Source organism: Microcaecilia unicolor, chromosome 13 (genome assembly GCF_901765095.1).
Source record: "Microcaecilia unicolor chromosome 13, aMicUni1.1, whole genome shotgun sequence".
Classification (NCBI taxonomy): Eukaryota; Metazoa; Chordata; class Amphibia; order Gymnophiona; family Siphonopidae; genus Microcaecilia; species Microcaecilia unicolor.
The window spans coordinates 65,682,093-65,702,297 of record NC_044043.1 but is presented as its reverse complement, the minus strand read 5'-3'; the positions used below and the strand labels follow the sequence as shown (position 1 = coordinate 65,702,297).

Here is a 20,205-nt window from a genome sequence, read left to right as displayed (position 1 = left end):
CAAAGAAGCCATCAGAATATTAAATAGGGTTCGAGACAATGTCTGCCTGTATTAGGAAATACCTTCATATACTGCCTTTAACGCTTCCCAAAATACCTCAGGCGATACATCCAGGGTATCATTGAAATCAGAATGATTTCAGCTGCCTCTACCTGTTGCATGTTCTAAGGGTCTAAAAAGATGGTGTCATCCAGCCTCCACAACCGTTTGTCCTTGGGGGGCTGCATTAGAAGTAAACTCATACATATGGGGGAATGGTTTGTCCAAATCCTGGGCTCAGTAATGGAGGAACGAACCCTGGATACTAAGTCTCCACCCACCAGCCACATATCTGTCCTAGAATGGGTATCATGAACACCAGAATGAAAAGTGAAATCTCTCCCCAGGGGGTGCTGGAAACACCAAATATTGACGAGCTCCCACTCAGCTAACAATTGGTGAAGACATTGCCTATCAACTTTACCATTACCACCTGGGCTGTAGTATCTTGCGCTGTGTTATGTCCCCCTACTAATAGTGTCCCAGTGGCTTTCTCCAGCAGCAAACAATTTAGCAATTGAAAAAATTGGCCTTGATCGCATTGGGGGGCATAGACATTTAGCAGAGTATGTGCAGTTCCTGCCAGGTCAATGTTAGGTAGAAGATATCTCCCCTCTGAATCACGGTAGATTTCACGTACCCCAGGTGAGCAATGGTTTGCAAATTCTATAGCTACCCCATTAGTTTTAGCTTTCTTCTGATTAGAAGCAAAAAATATCACCTGATAATTTTTATGCTTAAAACAAATTTTAATGCTTACAGAGTAGGTGTGTCTGTTGCGCAAACCCCACATACATGCATAAGCGGTCAACTTCTCTGAAGTATATTTGGCACTTTTGAGGGGTATTTAACCCCCTAACATTCATAGAAAAAAAACCCACACCTGTGGGGTATTAATAGAAAGAATATGGAATACAGTGCAAATGTAAACAGCCCCTACAAGCTGCAACAGAACCCCTCTTATAAGATGCACCCCTAGCAGTGACATCACGTGTCCACCTACTAGACAATAAAGATGGCAAATTCATCCCTCGTTCCATCCGCCCCATCCCATCCTCAATCCCCTCCCCTGAACACCCCCAGCAAAGTGGCCATCTTCAAAGTGGGGCAGGAAGTCACAGCTCCACCTCCCCAGTCCTCCCCACCCACTGGTATATTAGATCCAACAATTGTGAAATGTTCTCAAAACAGTCAAAGGCAAAAACGTATCTTAAAAGCAACAGTGAGCATCAAACTTTCACAGTGTGCTCCACTTATGATCTTCCCGGCTTCATCTGCTCGGGCATCGAAGAGAAGACAAACAGATGAAGAAGATAAGCCTCTAGCATTCTCTCTCAGGTAGCAGACGTAGTTGCAGGAGAAGAGGTGTCCGATTGGCAAGATTTGCTGAGCCTCCACAGGTGTTGTTACTTTAAATGGCTTGTTGTTCACTGCAAACAAAAAGCTGAAAGGATAGTGCTAGTGGTAATGCAACTTATGCTGGGTGAGACACCTTGTGGTATCTCGAAATTCTCATCTCCGGCAAAAAGTAGTGGCAGATAAGTCTGCAGAGAGCTCAACCTGGCTCCATCCAGTAGAACATGGCCCACTTGGCGAGGTGCTTGGAGTATACACGCTTTCGCCGGAAAGCGATGAAAATAAGCAATGATATCACAGGGATGCTCTGACTGGAGTGTCCCCAGAGCATGATGAACTCTTTCAAATCCCAAGGGCTATTGTTCCTACCCTGGTTGTTCCACATGCAGGAAAAGAGTGCAAATTATCTGCATTAGCACAGCCACATCTTCCCCTTGCACGCCATCCGGTATTCCCCATGCCCGTATATTATTTCAGTGTGCTCGATTTTCAATATCTTCCATCTTAAGCAATAATTCCTCATATTTAGACTCATAACTATCACACCTCTTGTGAAGGTCAAACACATCCTGATAATGAGCAATAACTTGCTCCTCAAACTGATTTAGCCGTTGGCTTATATCATTAAACTTTCTGTGAAGGCCTTCTACATTGGCTTGCAAGTCCTGCTTTATGCTGCCTTTAGATCCAGCATCCAAATTGCAGTTCTTTTTTAATTAAGTTTACAAAGTATATATCAAGAAAATATTCTTGAATTAGAAATGGAACAGCATTTATAGAAAATAATATATAACTCTTGCATTAGATACCAGGAAATCAATTAATATACCATTTCAAAAGTCCACAATTGTTGCAGAGAGGCAGGAGATCAAACCATACAGTAGAAATAAGCATTTACCTTGATAAGGAATAATATCGTAAAGTGCAGAGTTTACCTAATCAATTAGAGAAAGAGGTTCAGAACTATACTCCGTGACATGCAGAAGAAGTGGGAGCAGCTAAAGCTTGATCTTGAGCCACTGTTTTATTACTGAGAAACATCACCAATTGTGAAGAATCAAAAAAATGTAATTCTCATTCTTATATTTAACCATACACTTGCAAGGAAACTTCAACAGGAAAAGAGTCCCCAGGGCCAATACCTTATGTCTCAAAAGTAGGAATTGCTTACGACATCTCTGAGTAATTTTGGCACATCTGGAAACATACGAGCTTTCAAGGTACAAAAAGTAATGTCTCTGTGTCGGAAATAAAGCCTCAGAAGCCAGTCTCTATCATAATCCAAAGCCATAATAGCAACCAGCGTGGCTGGAATCACAGGTTTCTCTTTAGATGATTCAAGAAGAGCAGTTAAGTTCAAACTATCTTCTGAAATAGGTGACAAATAATCCATCTCTCCTTCTACTACTTTTTTCTTAAATGGAGGAAGATAGAATACTTAGAGGCAGGAAGTAACGACTCTTTAGGAACATAAAGTATCTCAAGGAAATATTGTTTGAACATTTCCTGAGCAGAAACTCCCAGTATCCTGGGAAAGTTTATTAATCGAAGATTCCTCCTACGTACTTGGTTCTCCAAATTTTCACATTTAAGTTCCAAACTTAACTGTCCTTTAATCAAAGTAGAAACTGTGGAATCAACTTGTTGAACAGAAGTGATTTGCTTTTCCACTAAATTTTTTTTAACATATTCACTTGAAACTCAAAACCGTCCATTTTATGTTCCATTATCACAATGTTTTGCGCCATGGTATGTATTTTCCCCACTTGGGCTGAACTCTGTGCTGCTATTGTCTGACCAAGGGACTCTATCATTTTCCAAATCTCCTCTAAGGTAAACGATGGAGGTCATACCGGCTCAAATCCAGTGGACTGGGGCACCTCAGTCCACTCCTCCAACTCAGGGAGATCCGGAGTCTCCGTCTGAACTTCTTGAATGATGGTTCTATTGCTGCTAGTTCCGCCTACTGGCCCCAGCAGAATTGTGTTTCACAATTCAGATATCATAACCTCCGGCGACCCTTGCTCCTTGGAAACTCCAGTAATAGGTCCTGTTGAATGGTTGGCCAGCACCCTCAAGGCTTTCTGCATGCTGCAGTGCCAGATTGAATGGCGGCACTCTCTCTTCAAGGTAAACGAATCACTACTGACCAAGGATGAGGAAAGCTGAGCCCTGCCCTGCGACAATCCAAGCGGGCTTACTCCAGTAGCTGTTGAAAGCCCAGCAAACTCAGTAATTTTGCGTTGGGTGAGTACTGGAGTACTAGTTACCACCCCAGAGCTTACGGTGCAGTTTTCCTCGGTCTTGTCTTTCAAATAGGAAACAGAGTCTGAGCAATATATCTGCTGTCTAGTACACCATCTTGCCTCTCCAAAACCCATGCAATTCCTCTTTAGTAGCTGGTGGGTAGCATAGATTTAGTTCCCCAGTGCTTAGTGGTGCTCTGTCAGCGGATTCAGGATGCGGCCCTAGAGGCACTGTTGTCATTTGCTGCGCCATAAAGCCCAATGAGCTCACCAGGTTATAAGCAAAAACCTTCATATCTAAGCGTCCACTGTGGTTCACCATCAGTTTGTGACTGGTGTCTCTCAAATATAAGACGGCAAGGTAGCAAAAATTAGTAAGTTGGTAGTTCTTATTATAGTAAAAACAGAACCCGAATTATAGCTACGTCTTGCAAGGTTCCGCGTTAGGAGTTACGGATCAAGAAAGGGATCTGGGTGTCGTCGTCGATGATACGCTGAAACCTTCTGCTCAGTGTGCTGCTGCGGCTAGGAAAGCGAATAGAATGTTGGGTGTTATTAGGAAGGGTATGGAGTCCAGGTGTGCGGATGTTATAATGCCGTTGTATCGCTCCATGGTGCGACCGCACCTGGAGTATTGTGTTCAGTACTGGTCTCCGTATCTCAAAAAAGATATAGTAGAATTGGAAAAGGTACAGCGAAGGGCGACGAAAATGATAGTGGGGATGGGACGACTTTCCTATGAAGAGAGGCTGAGAAGGCTAGGGCTTTTCAGCTTGGAGAAGAGACGGCTGAGGGGAGATATGATAGAAGTGTATAAAATAATGAGTGGAATGGATCGGGTGGATGTGAAGCGACTGTTCACGCTATCCAAAAATACTAGGACTAGAGGGCATGAGTTGAAGCTACAGTGTGGTAAATTTAAAACGAATCGGAGAAAATTTTTCTTCACCCAACGTGTAATTAGACTCTGGAATTCGTTGCCGGAGAACGTGGTACGGGCGGTTAGCTTGACGGAGTTTAAAAAGGGGTTAGATAGATTCCTAAAGGACAAGTCCATAGACCGCTATTAAATGGACTTGGAAAAATTCCGCATTTTTAGGTATAACTTGTCTGGAATGTTTTTACGTTTGGGGAGCGTGCCAGGTGCCCTTGACCTGGATTGGCCACTGTCGGTGACAGGATGCTGGGCTAGATGGACCTTTGGTCTTTCCCAGTATGGCACTACTTATGTACTTATGTGGAGGAACTCAGGGACTATGCCGCCATTCAGCTGGGTGATGTCACTTCCTTACTAATTCTTTTTTAATTTCAGCGGTGCAATTTCATTCAATATATCTTCACTCAGTTTACTCCAGCCCAATAATGTTCTCGCTAAAAATTCCAAGACGGGGTAAAGCCACCACAGGGGTGGAGGTACACTGGAATCCTACGCAAGTAGATGCGCAAATATATACCATCTACTATATCATCAACTGTATCTCATAAGACTCCTGATGAAGGCGTATTTTTTTGCCGAAACACAGCTGTGTCGTGTCCGAATTGAGTGTGACAGTGTTTGTGATAGAATAAAGAATTGATTCTCCACACACGCCATCTCCGTTTTTTTTTGGAAGAGCCTACTTTTCCTACTCCTTTCTTTCTGCTCGCTAAAATTCTCCATCTAATTCTTTATCCACTTTCTGCCAAAAAACAGTGAGAACTAGTTTCCTTCTTGACCAGTTTAATTTTGGTTGTTTTCCTACATGCTTTATAGATTTTTCTTTCCAATGTAACACAATTTGTAGTCTGTGGTGATCACCATAAAACATCAGTAATATTAAGTGATGGTATTGAAGCAAATCTATATGCACATACATCCAGTTGAGGATATGGGAGTTCTGTTAAAACCTGCAGAATCTAAAAACGTATAAAACTGACTAATATTTCTATCATTTATATTTTCAAAATGAAGGTTAATATTCCCCTCAATATCATATTGGAGAACTCAACCTGTTCTTGTGATACAAAGTAATAAAACACTTCCTGAGTCTTTTCCCATTTTCCTGGGGAGTCAATAACACAAGATGAAACAGCCTGAGTTTTCCAAAGAATCATCCTTAACTATACAAGGTAGAATCTCCAGGGATGAAGTCGCAACTACTTCCTTCAGTTCTACTATAAAAAAGATTTATAAATCATTAACACACCACCACCCCTACCTCTCTCCCGGCAACTACAAAACGGTTTAAATCCATTTGGACAGAGTTCATTTAAAATAGCATCCTCCTTACTTCTTAGCCAAGTTTCCACAATAAACACCATACCAGGATCTTCTTCCTCAATCCATTGTCTAATTACCAGGGCCTTATTCACCACAGACCCAGTGTTAAAGTAGTAGATTGGAATTGGAACAGTATCCATTTTGCTATCTCTAGCCAATACAATATTTAATACTTGACATTTCATGGTTTTCCTTTTTTTAAATCTTTAAAATCAATCTGATTCTATCTGGGGGATATCAAAGTTTCAATTTGTCTAGGTAACAGCTCATTACAATTAATAAAATTTCTCCGTACATGGAAATTAGATACACGTTTAAACTAACGCTAGCCAGTTCCCCAGCTAACAGTAATAAAATGAAACAGCCTAACCACCAAAAACACCAGGATACCATCTATAAAGTTAGTTACACAAGTTAAATTATTGAAAGACTTGTAGTATACTGTTGCAGTTCTAAGTACTAATCTCTTAATTCCATAAATACCTCACTTTGGGGGTATTTTACTAAGGTGCACTAGCATTTTTAGCTAGCACTAGAAATCAGCTAGCCATAGGCGCCTGGTATAAGAGGCCTGTTAACAGCAGTATTATTCAAGTTTAAACTGAGTACTGCTACTTATCCCAACATGACGCTGCCAAATGGCATCCATTGTAATCAGCTTGCAGGTGCTGGGTGAGAGGTAAGTGACACCCACCTTCAAGGCGGAGATAATCCTCCTATTCAAAACGGTTCCCCGATGCTGGACCGCATTTCGTTTCACGTCCTCAGGAGGAACCACCAATTCCTCTACAACATCACAATAATATTATCACTGTTGAAATAAACCACCTTGTACACAATATCAACACTTACTAATCAAATTATTCATCACTTACTGTCATTATTATGCGCAGCTGCCTGCCAGACTGGTGCTCACACAGACTTGGGTCAGGAACCGCTCCACTGAAGAATACTGCATGGGCGTATGTTTCCCAAGTTAAATACCTACCATTACTGGCCCACCCCAATCGTTTTTAAAGGCACACAACATTATACCCATTCGACCTCTAAATTGATGCCATTGGGGGCCACCGTACCTGCACCTATAGTGAACTGGTATAAATTTACATGCATATTTTGTAAAATTTGTGCATATATGACGACTTACTCCACCCCCAAACATACCTGTATTTGGGCTATGTAAAATGTAGGCTTGAACTTTGAATGAGAACTCCTCTGGAGCTGACTCAGAAAGGAATGAGAGCTTAACTATTAAAATGTACTCTGTCCTTTCTGAAATTGTGTAATAATCATGTGAAGGAAGGATTAAATTGTGATCATTGACCTATAGTAGAAAACTATCTGAATTCAAGAAAGCTTGGGACAAGTACATAGGATCTCGTAAGGGATTGAAAGGGAGAGTAGATGGCATAGTAACATAGTAGATGACGGCAGAAAAAGACCTGCACGGTCCATCCAGTCTGCCCAACAAGATAAACTCGTATGTGCTACTTTTTGTGTATACCTTACCTTGATTTGTACCTGTCCTTTTCAGGGCACAGACCGTATAAATCTGCCCAGCATTATCCCTGCCTCCCAACCACCAGCCCCGCTTCCCACCACCGGTTCTGGCACAGACCGTATAAGTCTGCCCAGCACTATCCCCGCCTCCCACCACCAGCTCTGCCACCCAATCTCGGCTAAGCTCTTAGGATCCATTCCTTCTGAACAGGATTCCTTTATGTTTATCCCACGCATGTTTGAATTCTGTTACTGTTTTCATTTCCACCACCTCCCGCGGGAGGGCATTCCAAGCATCCACTACTCTCTCTGTGAAAAAATACTTCCTGACATTTTTCTTTAGTCTGCCCCCCCTTCAATCTCATTTCATGTCCTCTCGTTCTACCGCCTTCGCATCTCCGGAAAAGGTTCGTTTGCGGATTAATACCTTTCAAATATTTGAACGTCTGTATCATATCACCCCTGTTTCTCCTTTCCTCCAGAGTATGAATGGGCAGACTGGATAGGCCATATGGTCTTGATCTGCTTTCAATTCTCTCTGTTTCTTTGAATTCCAAATGAAGCAGAGAATTGAAGGAACTTTTATGCTATGGAAGGGAAGTAAGTATCTATTGGGATTATTTCAGTGTTCTGACATTTTTGTGTTTTCTTTTAACTTGTGATGATTATTTTGAGTGGAAGATGGACTGCTTAGAAATAAGGATGGTTTGGAATGTTATGAAGTTGCTCTAAAATTAAAGTCTGAAATCTTCTTTTAAACCTTTGAGTGATTCATTTCTCAGTGGATTGCAAATATCCAGTTTGTAAGCTATAAGAGGTAACCTTAAGAACTGGATTTGGCATGGATTCAGGACTGTTGTCCTACATGTTGGTTGAACCTTTGCTTCTGCACCCTCCTTCTTGCAAATAGTGGGATAATACATTCCAAATCTTTCCTAATGAAAAAAAAAAATAAACCAAGGGTATCCAGATGACTTATTCTTGAATGGAGGCTTTTTTCCATCCAGGATTTATGGAACTGACTTTACCAATATAATGATGGGAAAACCTTTTCACATCACTGTAAATCCTTGCAGTAATTTATACTAAAAAGCTTATTGTAAAAAAAGAAAATGCATTCCTGGATCTAAAGTATCAGTGAGAAAGTATTGATTATTTCTGGCATTTGTGAAAAGCAAGATAGTATCAGAGATCAACTGGGATTTATTTCATTGCATCAGGTGATAAATTGGGTAAATCAGAGGTCTTGATTTGCTGTTATATTATGTTACGCCATGGTATGTCAAAGGAAGAAAGTATTTTTCACATGCACTATTTTAAAATCTCCCTAGCAATCTGTATGTCAAAACTTGATATACCATCCTGGAAGTTTCAGTAGAAAATATTGCTGCTGACATCTACATTTGTGCCCTTTTGTAAGTGAAATTTCCTCATAAGCTTGAGGTAAACCACCATCACTATTTATTTATTTATTTGGATGGATTTTGCTCACACCTTTTTCAGTAGTAGCTCAAGGTGAGCTACATACAGATACATTGGATATTTCTCTGTCCCAGTAGGGCTCACAATCTAATTTTGTACCTGAGGCAATGGAGGGTTAAGTGATTTGCCCAAGATCACAAGGAGCAGCAGTGGGATTTGAACCAGCCACCTCTGGATGTCAAGACTGGTGCTCTAACCACTTGGCTACTCCTCCACTATATGAGAAAGTCTTGATCATTGCAACCCAGTCTTGGTTTACCTGCTGTGCCACTTTATAAGTGACTAGTAAAAAAGGCCCGTTTCTGTTGTGAAGGAAATGGGTGCTAGCGATGTTTCCTCCCCCCCTGCCCCCCCCTCGGCGCATCCCCCAAGCCCCTTCCCCCCTGCGCATCATGCAAGCCCCTCCACCCCCCGGGCATATGAACCCCCCCGCCACCCGCAACCCCCCAATAGTAACGGTGTGTGACCGCTGCTGCTTCTCCTGTTGAGCAGCAGCGGCGGAAAAAAGGACAAAAACGGGGGAAAAAAACCAACCTGAAAAACGCGGCTGTGTAGACAGCCATCTGCCATTGGCTATCGTCTCTGCAGCCGGTCCTCCTCTCCCCTCTGAAGTCGCAGCGCTCCTCCGGGGTCGTCCTCCAGGGGCAGTGACGTGCAGGGGAGAGGAGGAGTGGCTGCACAGATGACAGCCAATGGCAGATGGCTGTCTACGGAGGCACGTTTTGCAGTGTGTTTTTTTGGGGTTTCTTCTTTTTGTACCGGCCGATGGGGGTTGCGGGTGGCGAGGGCCGAACTTGGAGAGGACAGGGAGGGCGGTGGCAGGTTTCCCAGGGCGGTTAGGGTGCGTGGGTGGTTCGGAACTCCGAGGTTGGCAGCCAGTGTGGAGCGATTCCTAGGCAGGGGGAGGAGTAGGGAAACACGCTCTGTGTGTTTCCCTACTCCTCCCCCTGGCTGGTACTACTCTTCCTGGCTGTGTCGCTGTTTGCTGCTGACGTCAGTTTGATCTACTCCATGAAGCAGACCACATCCGGCGGAATCTACGGTTCCAGGCAGCCTCAGAACGTTGGAGGTGAGAATTATTATATAGGAGGATAGGCTGAAACCAGGGGTTAAGTTTTGGATTTGGCTGAAAGTGTTCTGACAGTTTTGGTAGCAGTTTGTTTCTCTGAAGAAAGCAGCTTTAGTCGGCCTCTAAGTATCAAAGGACCATCATATCTGTGGTGGTCTTACTTTTTCTCTGATCGACCATGGGTTTGCTTTACATTTCTTCACTTGTTTATTTCTCACAAACTGGGTCTTCTAACAGCTCTAAATATCATCTGCATGAACTGGAAAATTGAGATCTTTACACTTGTATCATCAAACCAGGAAATGTAAATGTGAGTACATAATCCACATTTGTGCTTTATCCACAACTGCCATCAGAGTCGCTTCAGTGTTGAGGCAGCTTGGGCAAAGAGAAATTGTTAATTCTATTTTAACCTTTCACCCTGCAAGTGAGGAATGTTATCTGGGTTTCAATTGCTCAAGAATGTCTAGCTTTTGTTAGACTAAGAGGTTAGAAAGGTCAGGGAGAAGTAATTATTTACCACATCTGAAGGCTATTGGGCATAGTGGATAATCTCGAGGGATCAACAAGCAAACAGTGTTAGAAGATAGTTTTAAAAAGATTAGGCTAATGTTGGTTAGAAGAAAATAGAGTAGATTTTAAATAATTCTAGATGAGTTAGATTTTGTCTTATAAGGAATTTTGATTTCTGTTTATTTTAGAATATGTTTTATTCTGTGTAATTAATAAGTTCTATTTCTATGTAGAATATCTTTTCAATTCAACTTTGTCTGACCTTTCAAGTGATATCTCTGCAAGTTTAAATAGATCATCTGGTTTGAATTATCCACAGTCCTAGCTAGGTGAAAAAGGTCAGGAAAAGTCAACTTTGTTTCTTGATGAATAGCTAAGTGTAGGAATGGTCCTGAAAGTAATAACAAACCATATCTGTATGCCATTAAGCAAAGATTGGTCCCTTGACCCCTTAATGAATGCCAGAACCCAGTTTAAGCTATGACTGGGATTATGTGAATAATACAGAGATAGGTGCTACATTGTCTAGTCTGAGAGGCCCAGGTCATAGGTCAGTTAGGAAATGTCTGGAACCTATGTAACTGATATTTTCAACATATGTGTAGAGGTGATTAGTTCAAGGCAGGGTAATCATCTATTTTTTACCATCTGGAAAGTAAGGGGGGCTAGAGGGGTTTAGGAATAGTATATAACTGAGAGCAGAAGCAGCTTACATCAGAAGAGAGAAGGAGAGAGCTAAGAAGAGAGAAGGAGAGAGCTAAGAAGAAGAGAAGGAGCGGAGACAGAAGCCATAAGATCCAGAGAGCTGAGAATGAGAAGAAGAGACTTAGTGCTGATGTTCTACTTTGTTTGCTGGCAAATAAAGAAGATTTCTCTCTCATTCTGGTGTGTGCTGTTTGACTCCTGAAGTACCACAGATTCTGCTAACAATAGTGGTAATTCCTGCAACAGTGTTACATTGCAATTATATAGTGTATTTTGGCAGATTGGACTTGCAGCCCTGAGACATTGTTGTAAAGCAAGTTAGGGGTAGATCCCAGACTTGTGGCTTGTTATTTTCTCCCTTTTAGGGGCTTATGTAGTAAAGTATGGGAGGCTTGGCATGGATTCTGTGCACAGCTTCTTCAAGGCTATGGAGTCGATACACCAAACCATTGACTCCGACTCCTCTATTTTTCTGCTGTCTAACTACGACTCTAGCTGCGACTCTGACTGTTATTAGATTTTAAAATTTTTGTTCTTGGTCTTATATTTACCAGTACTTTAGATTCAGGAGATTGAGAGAGAGAATGAATTTAGTGCATGGTCTGAGGAAGAGTAAAACATTAGCATTACTGAGAGCTTTTTGTGCTACTTTGTTTTGATGGGCCAGCATGAACTACCTGCAACATTTTTTCTTCTTTTATTGAAGGATATGGGTGGACAATGTAATGAATAAAATTTTTAAAATGGTAGGGGGTTGAGGAGCAGAGATGATTGTGTTGCCAGATGCAGGGCTAAGGATAGGTACTGCAACTTTGAGATGATGGGCAGTGCATTTACCTGCAGAAATGTACGTGCTATTATATCAATAAAATTTTGTGTGGAAAATATGTTTGTACTGTATGTGTATGCAATAATCCTTCAGGTTCCACTACAATCTTTGAACAAGATGTCGATTTTTCTGCTAACACACACACAGTGCACTAGAATGTAGCATAGTGACTGGCTTGCTCTCCTATATTCACACACTTTTTGTATGTACATTATTGCATATGGTTTGTTTATTGCATCGGGTGTTACTTTTTTTTTTACACACGTTAGGAAATAGTGTCTTGAGCTTCAGTGCACAGCTCTAACATAAGGCTTGTTACATCAGCCCATTAGTATATCACCTTGTCTCTGATGGCCAAAGTCTTGTGGTGGTAAGAAAACATTGTTTTAGTATCTCTATAAGAAAGTTTTCCTGCAAGAAAAAAAAATGTATACCATGTTGCTATATTAGAAAGGTAAAGAACATTTTGTGTTTCAGAAATATCCACAAAAGTAAAAGGAAGGTGCTTTACCATTTCCTTTCATCTGTCCATTGTTTTGCTGATTTGACTATTGTAGTTCCAGCACTGAAGAGGGTTCATGTCGCACTTTGACCCTGGTCTTGGTGGGGTCATCCATTGCTTCCTCCAGCAGTACCTGCTGCTATGATTCTGCACTAAACCTCCCCTCAATCCTTGGTACACATGACAACCAAAACTATTCAACCAAAGATCTGATGCTACTTATGCAGACAAATAGCACCGTACTACACAATAAACCCACTCTTTTTTGTTATTTATTTTTTGAAAATTATTTGAAAGAGAGCCCTTAGACAAACCACCGCTTTTAAGGCAAGCTCATTTCTTTCTGCCCGGTGGCATAGCACTTCTTTCATAGGGCGGTCTCTTCTAAATGAATATACGTGCTATTACATCAATGCAAAACTGCTCACGAGTGCAATGTGATCAAAAAATAAAAATAAACGTGAACTTATCTTTTGTCATTTTTTTGGGATTCTTTTTTCTTTTTTCATTTCTCTATGTTTCTTTGTATTTACTTATTCTCCACTCCACTCTCAGTCCAAAGATCAATAATCTGCAAGGCTTAATCCACAAGGCTTCCCCTGGTAACGCCCGACACCGCGGGTTTCAATACTTTCTTCAGGGACTCGGGTTAAACGGCAAACGTTGATTTCCAACTCTACACAAAAGTTCTCGACTGAGACAAAGTCGCCGTGGGCTTTCGATGCATAAGTAGCATCAGATCTTTGGTTGAGTAGCTACGATTCTGCAAGCATTGGCATTTCACAAGAGCATTCTCTGCAGTGGATGAGTCTTTGTTCAATTTTTACTTTGTAAACAGTAAAACTTTCCTTTGAAGAACTAGTTGGAGGAGTTAATGAAACTGGCATTGTAACTGTTTTGATGGTTTTGTCCTTTCTTCACTGTTTTCTGTCTCTCTGGAGACTCTCATCTACTTTGCTTCATCTGTCTCTCCAAGGACTCTCCTTTATGTCTTTCCAGGACTATGAAAGTAAACTGCAGGCCTTACAAAAGCAGGTGGAGACACGTTCTCTGACTGCAGAGACCACTGAGGAAGAGGAAGAGGAGGAGGAAGAAGAAGAAGGTGTGTACCTGGAAATTTTTATGGCAGGTTTCCTAAGTAGGTGATATAAATTTGAATATGTGCCAGCCATTCAGCCAGTAGCTTTCTTCAAGCATGGAGAGATTGGTGTTGTAGATATGAAGTCCTATATCCAGGCACTTCTGAATCATTTCTTACCGTGCCACCTACTAATGAAGACTAGGATTTTATAATCTCCTAAACTTTTTTTGGCCATGTATTCCCTGTAACACCAGTTGCAGTGCCTGTGCCCTTTTCTTGTGATTTGTGTGACAGTGCATTCTGTGCTCTCCCCAGTGCCATGGACTCAGCGTGACTATGAGCTGGCTGAGTGGGCATTCCGGAAATGGAAACACCATCAGTTTACATCCTTGAGGGACCTGCTCTGGGGAAATGCTGTTTACCTAAAGGAAGCAAATGCAATCAGTGTGGAGTTAAAGAAGAAGGTGAGCCCTTGAGGACCTGGTCATTTTTGTGCATTGGTGCATCTAAATGTATATTCTCTCTTCCTCTTCCCTCCTCTCTTAAGGTGATCAGTTTATGTTGCAGTGTATGAATGATTTTTCTTGCTTCTTCACAACTTTGCTTGTATTTTTCTCGACTTCAGGTGCAGTTTCAGTTTGTGCTGCTTACAGATACACTATATTCCCCACTGCCCCCAGAGCTGCAACCTCCTGAACCTGCGAAAAATCAGGGTCACCATGCTTTTCCTCGTACTGTGGTGGCTGTGGAAGTGCAGGACTTAAAGAATGGGGCTACACATTATTGGTCACTGGAAAAGCTCAAGTAAGGACACAATTCATCATGAAGGGGGAATGCAGAAAGTTTTATTTAAAAATGTTTTCTTCTTGGTATTAAAATGAATGCTAATTACTTCCCAGTGCAATACCAAAATGATATCTTTACTGGTTGCTGGTTTCAAAACTTTGTGGCTTGGCCAGGCCATGCTTCTGTGCAAAGCTACTCACCAAAGTGTTCTGTTGACAAGGTTGGGACCCGTTTTAAACAATGGTGTTACATTGGCCATTTTCCAGTTTTCAGGTATTACGGATGATTTTAACAACAGGTTAATAGCAGATCAGCAATTTCATTTTGTTTGAGTTTTTTCAGTACCCTAGGGTGTTTGCCATCTGGTTCATGTGATTTACTACAATACTCTTTAATTTATTGATTTGGCTCAGTTCGTCTTCTTTGAGTTCGTCTTCTTTCAGTTCCTTCACATTGTTACCCATGAAAATCATTTCTGGTACAGGTAGATCTCTTACATCTTGTTCCGTAAGGACCGAAGCAAAGAATTTATTTAATCTCTGTGCTGTGGCCTTGTCCTCTCTGAGTGCCTCTTTTGCTTCTGCGTGATCTAATGGTCCCACAGATTCCCTCACAGACTGTCTGCTTGTGATGTACCTGAAAATGTTGTTGCTATGAGTTTTTGCCTCTGTGACAAGTTTCTCTTCATATTCTCTTTTAGCGTTCTTTGTTAATGTTTTGCATATGACTTGCCAGTGCTTATGTTGCCTCTTATTTTCTTCATTTGGATCCTTTTTTCCATTCTTCGAAGGACATTCTTTTGGCTGTAATAGCCTCTTTCATTATACCTTTTAACCACTCTGGCTGTCATTTGCTCTTCTTTCCACCTTTGTTAATACTTAGAATACATCTGGTCTGGGCTTCCATGATGATATTTTTAAACAACATCCATGCCTGATTTAAAGTCCCAACCTTTGCGTTTGACCCTTTCAGCTTCTTTTTAATCATTTCCTTATTTTATTATAGCTGCCCTTTCAAAAATTAAATGCTGCTACAGTAGATTTCCTCAGTGACTTCACTCCAGATATTAGAGATTTGATCATATTTTGATCACTGTTTCACAGCAGACCCAATACCATTTCCTCTTGTACTATGCTCTGCATACCACTAAGGTCTAGATCTAAAATAGCTCCACCTCTTGTTGGTTCCTGGACTAGTTGCTCCAAGGAGCAGTCATTTATTACATCTAAGAATTTTACCTCCCTAGTGCTCCTTGATGTAACATTTATCCAGTCAGTATTGGGGTAATTAAAATCAGTACTCAAATAAAAAGTCACCTCCCTTCTATTAAGGGTACAAATTGACTGCTTTGCAATAAAAAATAGTGGAGAAAAAAGACCTCAGAATCATCAGAACTTAAAACAAACATCAACAGCTGATAATAGTAAAAGCTGTCATTCAGTCATTGGTCAGTAAAAAACTACACAAAGTTCCAACTGTTCCAGTGTTGCAAATAGCAGTCAAGTATACCACATAAATAGGCAATATCTATCCCAGTCAACAGAATGTTTCAGCCATGCTTTGGATTGCATGGCTGAAACATTCTGTTGACTGGGATAGATATTGCCTATTTATGTGGTATATTTGACTGCTATTTGCAACACTGGAACAGTTGGAACTTTGTGTAGTTTTTTACTGACCAATGACTGAACGAGAGCTTTTACTATTATCAGCTGTTGATGTTTGTTTTAAGTTCCGATGATTCTGAGGTCTTTTTTCTCCACTATGTTTTATTGCAAAGCAGTCATTTTATACCCTTAATAAAAGAGAGGTGACTTTTTATTTGAGTACTGAATCAATTCCTTCTCTGGTCCTGTTGAAATTTTCTTATAAGAAAGGTAATTGAAATCAGTCATTATTATACTGTTGCCCAATTTACCAGCTTTGCTAATTTCTGCAAAACGTTTCTGTAAAGATTTGTGTGATCCTCCTTTAATAGGGCCTACTGGTACTGCAACCTTTAATAGGAGTTTCTTATTAAGTATATAAAAGTCTCACACTAGGTGAAGCTTCTCACTTGATGATGATGTAACATTTCACTGCTATCTATCTCATGTTCTTTTCATAAATGCTCAAATTAAATGATTTTCTCCAGTTCAACTTGTTATCCTGTTGTTTTGAAGGCCTTCTATTCCTAAATTCTCGATTGTATTTGATTAGGAATAAATTAAATTATTTGTTGCCCCTTTGCATTCTGCTTTTAACCATCTTCCCAATTTTGAGTGTTAGCTCTCCAAAGGGATTGGAAGATTGCCTCCCCCTTGCCATCTTTTCAGGGAACCAGGATAACACCCATAATGGCATCTTCCTTATTGCCCTTACCAGACCAGTCCAGAAGCTGTGGGTTATGCCTGTTAACTAGTGGATGGAGACAGAAAATGTTCTGCCCCAAAAGGGTATTGTGCATTCAGAGCTCCTATCAGTATTTTACTGTCTCCAGTAAATGGTGACTAGTTATCCATGCAGCTGCTGAACAGTCTGAGGAATTTAGTTTCTGGTCCAGCTAGAGAATTAGTTCCCAGTCAAGCTACTTAAGGAATTGAGTTTTTAAAAAAAAGGATTTGGAGAATTTTATTCTCCGAGGACAAGCAGGCCATTATATTCTCAGAGATGAATGACTTCATCTGATGGAGCCCAAAAAGATGTGTAAATATATAAAAATAATAGCCATAAGCCATACATAAAATAAAATACCATACAGTGAAAATATAAAAGAACATAAATTAAACATTACCATTACATAATCAACCATGTTGAAATAATAAGTAAATAATACTATGAAAAAATAAGAACCATCAGTAAATAAGGTAATAGAATAAAATAAAATGGAACCATAAAGGTGCTCCTAAAGTAATAGACTCAAGCAATCACAATAAACAGAAACAGCAAAGTCACAATCATGCAGAATCAACAATGTGTATAACATATTCATATACATGGGTATATACAACCATGACCAGCTCTAATCACATTTAGCATACCTGGTATTATCTAAAATTTGATTTAGATAACAACCTTAGGAGGTCTTTTACAAAGCATCGGTAGTGCAACGCGGACTTACCGAACTCTAAATCGGGACTACCGCTGGCCCTGAGCACATGCCAGTTCCAGGGGGAAAAGAAAACCCTCAGAAATGGCTTGCGCAGCCTGGTTACTGCGGGAGCCCTTTTGCCACCTCAGTGGGTGGTGGTAAGGGCTCCCTGCCACATAGCCACATAAGAGTTCTCTTACTGCATGGCCATGTTTGTCTGGGGACTTTTTACCCGCTGCGGTAAAAAGGGACCTGGTGCATGGAGAAGATGGTCCCGCGCCGCTAGCACATGGCCCTTTTTCCCGCAGCTTGGTAAAAGGACCCCTTAGTGCAGTGGCAAATCAAAATATACCTGTAAACATAAATTTAACAGAAAGCAAGGAGATCGTAATCTTCTTGTGAGAAAATAACAAAAGAAGTAAAAGGAAAGAGAAGAGGGAGAGGAAAAGAAAGAAAAGTAAAGACAGAATAGGGAGGTAAGGCGAAGGAATAATCCAAAAGTGGCCATTACACACAGTCCAGGGTGCAGAAACAAAGGTTAAGAGATCAAGTATGGGTACAAGTGCTAATAAATTTCAGAAATAAAAAGCTGTGTGCAAGACAGTGTGCAAAGAGAGTGCTCATAGTAAGTACTATCAAACCATGGCGTTGACATCCTAAGTGGGAGAAAATCCGCCAAAAAAGCGGAGAACTCAAACACCCCACGATAAAAAACGGAGTCACAGAAAAAGTGGGAGAGCGACCAAGGAAGCCAGAGACTGGAGGATGTAGGAACAATGAATAATTTTATTAATAAATTTGGAGTCTCCCACTTTTTCTGTTGACATCCTAAGTGGCACAAATTAAAAGATTTATTGAGCTTCTACTATTTGCTTTAAAATCAAGGGTCAACAATCTCTGTGCAGAGAAAGAAATGAAAAATAAAATCATAAGCTTATATGAAGTGCATTCAAGCTTACATGAAGCGCATTCAAGCTCTTAATAAATAATATTTATGGACGCTACTAACCGCAGTGAAAACTAATTGGTTGTAAAATGAAAATGCTTTCAAGCCTAAGTTGCATAGTGCCTTCCTTACTCAAACTAAATTCAAAATACTAAGATTTAACTGTGCTCTGCATCCACATAATTGCTCATGGCAAAAGAAGCAGCTAAAGGAAGAACTCATACCTGTATCGTCAGTGCCTTTTATCGTGCTCACCTTTATCAACATGTTTATTCACATCTTGCCCGTGAAAAAACAAACTGCCCTAATAAGGTTGACAGTACTTGAAAGAATAATAAATATTTCAAATGATACCAACAGAATGCTAAAAATATAATACTATAAAACCACATGATTCAAATATCTAGTTGTTTTAACTGAGCACGACAATTAAATGGTATCATATAAACTTGGCAATAATACTAAATAGCGCATTTAAAAAAATCAATAAATCAAATACGCCTCAGGCTGCATGAGCCCGTAAAGATATACAGCAACATATGTTAGCTAGTAGAACCAACAATATTATGCATATCTTTTGAGGGACATAATTTCAAAAACAGATTTATAAATAAATGGGACAAATAAGTGATGAACTATCACAAATAAATCAAAATTCATTGAATTATAAAAAATGTAATTGGGAACTAAATATCATCTAAGGTATTACTGCACATATCGTTCATGAAGCTCTTCTATTATAAAGTATTATAAAGTATAAACTGCAGACACTAAGTCCTGAACTAGGTGGTGTTGACCATGGATGCCAGTCTTTTCAGATGGGGGAGCTCACTGCCAGGGTCAAGTAGCACAAGGGGAATGGCCTTGTCCAAGATGACCTAGTTAATCAACCATCTGGAGTTGAGTGGTTCAGTTAGCAATGTCTGCCTTTCAGAATCTTTTCTACCACAAATCAGTGAGAGCCTTTTCAGACAAAGTGATGAAGGTGGCTTATATCAACAAGCAAGGAGGCACAAAAAGTGTAGTGGTAGTACAAGAAGCACATCATCTTCGTTGGGCAGAAAAACACTTGCTAGCTCTCTTGACAGCCAACATTGCAAGAGTTCAGAACATTCAAGTGGATTTTCACAAGAAGTCCCTCAATCTGGGGGCATAGGAACTTTTACAGGATATTCAGTCACATAATGAACTGACGGGGCATGCCTGTTCTGAATCTCATGGCCTTGTTTCTTCAGTCACAAGAAAAAGCAAGGATCAGGGTTGAGGGGTAGGGGTCTGGATGCTGTGATTCAACCTTGGCCACAGAAGACTCTCTTGTATGTCTTTCCTTTGCTCCTAGTTCTGGGAAGGATTTTGCAGAGGATTGAGTCCCATCCCAGCCGAGTCATTCTGGTAGTTCCCGAGTGGGCCAGGAGGCCTTAGTTCACTGATCTGTTTCCTCTACAGATCAACCAGCCTTTGAGACTATGTTAAGACAGGGGCTCCTGACTCAGGGCCCGATAATCATGGAGAATTTGTCTCCCATCTGTCTTATGGGTATGGCTGTTGAACGGTTGTGCCTTAGGCAGAAGAGCTACTCAGAAAAAGTAATATCCACACTGTTTTTCAGGCTATAGAGAGATCTGCTTCTGTTGCATATATTAGAGTCTGGCATAGATTTGAATCTCGGTGTGCAGGTTGTGCAGTTTCCCCTTTTTCAGCTTCTGTTGGACACATTTTGGCATTTCTGCGGGATGGCTGTCAGAAAAGTTTGGCTCTTGAGTCTTTAAAAATACAAGTAATAGCTTTTGCCTGTATTAGAAGACGTTTGCAAAGATTCCC

At 40.7% G+C, this 20,205-nt stretch overlaps 1 protein-coding gene across 1 annotated transcript in view; it reads left to right on the top strand.

Moving 5' to 3' along the window:
* The window catches only part of LOC115482563 (6-phosphogluconate dehydrogenase, decarboxylating), a 419,310-nt gene that overhangs the window by 297,062 nt on the left and 102,043 nt on the right, over positions 1 to 20,205 (top strand). The window contains exons 9-11 of the mRNA XM_030222454.1: positions 13,501 to 13,603; positions 13,898 to 14,046; positions 14,208 to 14,386. Coding sequence (XP_030078314.1) covers positions 13,501 to 13,603; positions 13,898 to 14,046; positions 14,208 to 14,386 — 431 coding nt within the window. The remainder of the gene's footprint in view (positions 1 to 13,500; positions 13,604 to 13,897; positions 14,047 to 14,207; positions 14,387 to 20,205) is intronic.